This window comes from Lactuca sativa, chromosome 5, assembly GCF_002870075.4.
Source record: "Lactuca sativa cultivar Salinas chromosome 5, Lsat_Salinas_v11, whole genome shotgun sequence".
Classification (NCBI taxonomy): Eukaryota; Viridiplantae; Streptophyta; class Magnoliopsida; order Asterales; family Asteraceae; genus Lactuca; species Lactuca sativa.
In genome coordinates this window covers 52,145,147-52,152,591 of record NC_056627.2, presented here as the reverse complement: position 1 = coordinate 52,152,591, position 7,445 = coordinate 52,145,147, and the positions used below count along the sequence as shown (strand labels likewise).

At 34.8% G+C, this 7,445-nt stretch overlaps 1 protein-coding gene across 1 annotated transcript; it reads right to left on the bottom strand.

Annotated features, from left to right (window-relative positions):
• Positions 1-214: 214 nt before the first annotated feature.
• On the bottom strand, positions 215-755 carry LOC111909404 (uncharacterized). Its single transcript, XM_023905227.1, has 2 exons — positions 585-755; positions 215-511 (listed from the first exon to the last, which is right to left on the bottom strand). Exons 1-2 carry the CDS (start codon positions 753-755, stop codon positions 215-217), a joined length of 468 nt encoding a protein of 155 aa, XP_023760995.1.
• Positions 756-7,445: the final 6,690 nt, after the last annotated feature.

Below are 7,445 nucleotides of genomic sequence, written 5' to 3'. Positions count from 1 at the left end.
CTGACAACTAGTATGTGAAAGTCGTAACCAAACTTTTCTAACATCAGCACTTTCACCAAATAGCATAAGAACGGTCTTGTGTCTTTCATCTTCTTCTCCCCATTTCATTTTGTTCAATTTCTCCATACACGCATCAACATCTTTATCCATTTCACTTTTCTCAATTCTTTCATTTTTTTCCACTAACGACCTTGCAAGCTTGACAATCTCCTCTTTAACTTCTAATGCCCTTGCATCTCTTTTTTTTCCCACCAACTTTTTTGTTTCCACCAACTTCCGTATTTTTTGAACGCCCTAAAGATTCTTCACTTGCACCTATGTGTTGTGTTGAGGTTTCCATTGGAACATCATCATCAAAATCATGAGCACTAAACTCTTCTACAGGACGAAGGAGTGTAGAAGATGGCCCCCAACTTTGAAAGCCGGTTGAGGTCGACCCTTCAAATAGTTGGGAGCAAAGTTCAGGAAACAGCAGGGGTTTAGTTTTCAATGACAACACGAACTTGTTCAACTGTTACAATTTTTATAAATATTAGTATTTTTTATAAAAATAATTATAATAGTATTTGTTATAAAAATATTACCTTCCCCTCTTTCTTCCATTGTTCATCAGTCAGGTTAAATTTATTTTTTATAGGGTCATATATATTGCCGGTTTTGTTTTTCAGTTTCACCCAAGCAACATACTTTGATTTGTAGTAGTCAAAGTGGTTTCTCATTTGCTTCTGATCAACCTCTTTACCGTGTTTGTTCATCAATTTTTAGCGTACTATCTTCCATGAACTAGCCTTAAGCCCAGAACCCTCACGACCATTAGTGGTTAGTTCATGGATACATGCATCAAGAAAAGTTTTGTCCTCACTTTCGTTCCAAACCAACATCCTAAAACAAAAAAAATCTGATTTTTGATTTCATAGCTTATACACAACCAAGTTTCAGATTTCATAAAATTAGAGCGATGTGTTAGACTCGTTACTAGTGTAGCACTGTAAATAAAAAAAATTACTTTTAACAAAAATGTAAATGACTATGGACTAAATTAAAATGTACCCACTCGGATTCTTCAAACAAGTCACAATGTTGTTATTAATTTAAGAAAAGTTCATTTTTTAGTCATCACATTCCTAGACCCAAATAATACCATATCGAATTTCATGGATTGTTGGTGTATTTGATTCCAGTTTATCATTTGGAATTATATCACATAATTTTGAGGACCAATGAATATCAAAATATATTTATAACAAACACAAATTCCTAAGACTTGCAAGTCTGTGAAGGTCTAATTTGGTTTATATCACATCACTTGAGAAACAAATGCTATCACAGGAAAGGAAAACATATATAATAAATACAAATAGCCAAGTGTAATGTCGAATTTGTGGCCATTTATTCCAATTCTTCATCTTTGATTTGTCTTATACAAATTGTCAACACATTTAAGCCTCTGAAGTCTAATTTTGGGAAAGTTATTCCAGTTTTTCAACTTTAATTTGTCTTATACAAACTGATGCTACAAAAAAACATACTTTCTCATTCTTATGGTGTAACAACCCGAAATTTCATATCACTTTATGTAACTCAAATTGTAATCCAACTCGATCAACCAAACGTCGTTTCCAAATCCATTTCCGATTTCGCCATTTAATTAAGTAATTAACTTGTATTAATCTAAAATGACTTAATGTGTGTCTTAATGCCATTTGAAATCATTCTAACACCCCATAATAGTTATCGGAATAATTCTAGAATCGACCATATCGGGTTACGTCAACTTGGTCGGGTGCAACCAAAAGCCCCGCATAACGCCGGTATAGGGTAGAATTCCGTCGTGTCCAATTCCCGAACACTATATAAAGGACTCAAAGCTTTCATTTGAAGCTTTTGGCCATCTTTCCTTAATCACTCTCCAACCTCTCTCCTCATCCATAATCAAAGGTCCAAAAACAAAGATTTAAGGCTCCAAATCAAAGAGGTAACATTCGTAACTTGTTATCTAACCTCTTTAGCCTTCAAATTGATGTTTAATTTGAGTTTTAGAACCTGGAACATGTGTTTACGGCCAAGGATCAAGCTTGGGCCGTAAACACTTAAAAATGGGGTTTTTAAGCCAATTAACCCTTCCAAATCATTGTTGGGACTTAGATACGACTTTGAGACTTACAAATCGGGACTTGAAACACATAAAACATGAATTTTATGGAACAAAAGAGAGTTTACGGCCAAGGCATGTGCTTGGGCCGTAAACTCCTCAAACATGGGGAGTAAACACATTTTTACATGTTAGTTTGGCTTGAAACTCAACCAATAGCCTTGGAATAAATCATAGAACCATCTAAAAGTAGTTTGGGGGCCTTAAACATAACAAAACACTACATTTAGGAGTTTATGGCCATATCACATACTCTTAGGCCGTAAACTCATAAAAGTGTGTCAAATGATGCCCTTAAACCACCCCAAGGCTTGGAAAAATTACTAGAATCACATGTGATTGTCCTAAGCACCTCAGATGAATTTTGGTTTAAGCTTGGGGGAGTTTACGGCCGTAAACTCCATGTTTACAGCCGTGAACTCCCATAAATTGTGTATAAATTCAATCAAACTAATCCAAGGCATTTTAGAAATTCATTCCAACATTCCCTTGTCCATTTAAGCCATTTTAGCACCCAAAACTACCCAAACTTGAGTTCACGGAAGTGAACTCATGTGTGTGTGTGTGTGTGATATATGGCCATAAACTCCCTAATATGTTTATTCTTGGGGAGTAAACTGAAATCCCAAGTCCCTAGTGTCATTACACGTCCAAAGATGTCACCCGGGTCACTCCAAACGCTCATTTTGAGGTGTTTAACCTCGTTGGAGTGTAATGTTCCATATAATTAGTGATTGTAAATCTAATTGGATATATATGAAAATTATTACATTTTACATAGGGACATCGCGAGTAATCAAGCCCCAAACCAACGTTTAGTGTCCGAAACCGTCGCATTTCCGAGTCTCGTGAGTTCATACCCCTACCCTTTTTCACTGTTTTCATTGTTTTCAGGGGGGGAACACAAGAAAAGTACAAGGGTTTCTTGTACTCAAAAACTTGTTTTCGTGTGTGTGTTATACATTTTTATATGATTTTAATACTGATTGATACAACTGATAACCATTCGAACATGTAGATCACGTAAACATTTATTTGTGAAATGGGTTTTATAAACTGTTATGTTTTATATATTTCACAAATGGTTTTCCACATTTTATCAGTTAAAAGCATGACATTAGAACACATGAACAATACAACTTGTACACTATTTTTCCTCGGTAACACTCCACAGAGATACACAAGTGGAGGACTATCATATTATTACTAGTAAATTTGTTATTCCTGTATGATTGGAGACACGTCCTCGGCGAACACTCCACAGAGATACGCGAGTGGAGGACTACACCCGTGACTAGAATCTCTGGGATTTAGAGAGCGTGACTTGAGTATATAGATCTATACGGGGCTGACTACCCCACACCTGGCTGTTAGCTACAGTCGAACCGAAATGGTTCAAGGGTGACGAAAGTCATAAGGATGTGGACTACTTATTGCCACAAGTTCAGTCTATAGTATGGTTATGGAACTCGCAATTAGGATAACAGAGATTTACTTATAGTAATAATGAATAACTTTATACATTTCACAAGATAACCAGGTTTCGGAATACATCTTTTACATTAATAACCAACATTCAGGAAAGTATGGGACTTTCCTGGGAAACCTTGTACATAACTAGGTCTAACCAGAATACATCTTTTACATCTTTTACAAAAAGGTAACCAACATTCAGGAAAGCACAGGGTTTTCCTGGGGAAACATTTACATAACTAGACAAGTGTAACAAACTGGATAACCTTACATCTTTGACAAATGGTAACATACAATCAGGAAGGTATGGGACTTTCCTGGGAATCCATTGGTACATAATATGAACAGTATAACAAGATAGATAACCTAAATGTACATTTTCAAAATGGTAAACATGTTTTCAGTGTACAACTTTACTTTATATAATGTGAAACAACAACCAACCTTTTTAATAAAATGTGAGATTTTCTTGGCGTGTGTTACATTTTCAGAAACAGAAAGGAAACATGAACATTTTCTCAAAACAAAAACCACTTATGAACTCACCAGCGTTATGTTGATTTTCAAACCACTTGTGTTCTCAGGTTAACATTAGAACAGGTACCGAAGATCCTTTTTCCCGAAGTCGGAGTGCTCAGAAGACCCGTTTCATTTTGTTCATATATATATATATATATATATATATATATATATATATATATATATATATATATATATATATATATATACTATGTATCACAACTGTATAACTTTACTTTTGAAACTATTGTAAAACTCTTCTATATGTAATGTAATGGTTGTTCTACTTTACTTACTATGTACATTGGATTTGATACTCAACGTGGAGTCAACCCCGGAAATGTTTCCACCTTCGATTTTCGGGGTGTGACATATGGCTGCTGAAATCTATGAGTAAATAAAAGAATATAGTTTAATTGAAGACTTTTACCAACATTAATCAGACTAGCATGCCAAAATTGCTTGAGCGAACACGAAAAAAGTACAAATTAGAGGGTATCGATTGGGAGGGAGCTTACCTGTTATAGAAGAAGAAGATCCGGCCGAAGGAAGGAGGAAATCCGAAGGGAGATGGCAGCGATAAGGAGTTAGATGGCAGCGACAGGAGCTGTTCGATGGAGACGATGGAGGAGGCGTGATTTTGGACGCGATATCTTTTAGGTCACCAGAAAATTATGAGAGGGTAGGGTGGTCTTTTGGCGAGTCAGCAACATCTTTAGAGCTGAGCGAGACATCTATTTGGGCCAGACAAGCTAACCGAGACAACCCCTATTAAACATGAAACATCTGACCGAGAAAGCTGAAGCATCTGACTCGGTTTCGGTCAGATGGGTATCAAACAAGGCCTAAGACTATTTCATTAACCGTTGAATATTGTCTTGGTCGTGATGTTAAGCAAATGATGTGTGGTCTCGATTAATTAACTCAATGAGTAAAAATTTATATATGTGAAAAGGCTAAAATTAAGTCTATGTTGGAGATAGGACAATTTCGAATTTTTGATGTGTGAAACTCCGGAGTCCTATGTGACGTGTCCTACTATCCTAATTAAGAGCTACATTCTCAAATATTTAGTTCATTATTTATTCAATTATATTAAAGGTGAGTTGATGCAAAAACGTATTTGTAGCAATAGAACTATAAAAGCCATGGTTCTGTCTTTTGAGAGGAATTACCACTAGTACAGAAGATGTTTAATAAAGCGGTTTATTTTATTTTTTGATGCGGTTATTCAACCGCTTCAAAAAATATATCATTATAAAATAGTTGCTGTTTTTTGAGACGGTTCTTAAACAGCCTTAGAAAATGTCCAAAACCGCCTCATAAAAATTGCTTCATAAATGATACTTATTTTTTGATGTTGTCCAGAACCGCCTTATAAATTATACTTATTTTTTGATGCTGTCTAGAACCGCCTTATAAATATAGCTTCATAAAATAGAGTTATTGAGCTATTTTTTGATGCTGTTATTAAAGAGCCTTAGAAACACAATTATTTTTTGATGCAGTTATTAAACAGTCTTAGAAAATAGAGTTATTTTTTGATGCTGTTATTGAACAGCCTTAGAAAATAAACAGCCTTTTAAAATACAATACGAATTGCAACATAAATATCATAAACTGCTTGATTTACAATACATAAACAAAACAACAAAAAATCATAATAGATGTATGCATAAGTAACATTACATGTATTATTAATTGAATAAATAGATATAGAATTTTCTGTTTATGGGTTAATTTGCAAGAGAGAATAACCAACATTAGTAAATATTAAATGAGTCAAATTAATGTTGTATAGTTTATTTTGTTAAGAGATGGGTTAATTTGTTAATTTGGATTTGACGATTAAATAGGAGTTAATCAGGCAACATATGAACACAACGATTAAGTGAAGATAATGAATCATATTTAGGGTTTATACGGTCATAATAAATTCCAATATCGAAACATGTTTTATTAATTGTACGATAAACAATTAAATAATCCACGAAGTCAAATAATATTATACCGCCTATTTATTTTTCGTATACTTGGTCTTATAGGAAGACTGATACCCGGTGAGTATCTCACAGATCAGACAAATCTGGACATATCATTTTTTGTGGAGTTACTGTTGTTTCAAGGGCTAGGGATCTTGCATTGTGCAAACCTACGCGAATTGAAGGTGAGTAAACTTTGTGGTTTTAAAAGTATATTGTCAAGGACGGTTCTAAGGGGTTCCCGGTGTGGCACCGGCAACCCCTTACTTTTCTGGCCGCAGTGAATTTTTTTTCGATTTTTCAGTTTTTTCTACCTATTTTTTATGTATCGGCAACACCTACTCATCCCGGCAACACCTACCATGTATTTCTATGTCCGTCCCTGTATATTGTTAGGAGTATCCTATATCTTAGATGGATTGAGATGAACCTAGTTGTCTAGGATGCATGTACCCCTCTTGATGATTGAATGTTATGTCATTATTGTTGAAATGTTTTATGTGTAATGATATTTAGGGTGTTGCATGCTAGAGTCTTTTTTGTTTGGTGTGAGATGTGAGTTAGGGTCATGTTAGATTGACTAAAGTGTATGAACATTATGTGATGTGAGCATGTTAATTCATGTTTGAAAAAATTTGTTTAACATGTTTTAGGACAAGCATGCTAGTGTTGTATCAACTTCATCGGTGTGTTGTATATGGAAGTAGTGTGTGATGTAAAATGTAATAACTTCATGAAATTACACGTTTGCATGAAAATAACCCTTAAAGAGGTAATATGTTAATAAAAGAATATTCATAATAACTACATGCTTACTTGAAAGGGTAAAAATGTAACTCATTATTTAATTAATCATTATTAAATTAAAAAGGGGAACACACTAACGGGGCTAGGGATAGAAACCTGGACATAGGTACCCAATCCGAATATTATGATGGCCTAGTAGGTTGAAAGATACCTATAGGAAAAAGAGCTTAAGCCAACTTTGACACCGATTGGTTTTTCTAGATTACCACTCGGGACATGGTCTTGGTACACCTTGGTATACGTATGTGCATAGTCGGAGTAGCGAACGCAACGCACCGGGAGCAATGATTATGGGTGAGAGTCACACCTCACTTAGTGCATTGGATCATGCTGGTTACATTAGTAGCGAACAGGGTCTTGCTTTGGGGGTTTTGCGGTGAATAAATAGACCTTAACTAAGAGGTAATACTTTAATAGTTATAATAGTGAGCGGTGAGTAATTATTAATGTAAAGCAGAGAAACAAAATATTATATAATAATATTTAAGCGGTGCATCGATAAGATTAAATTA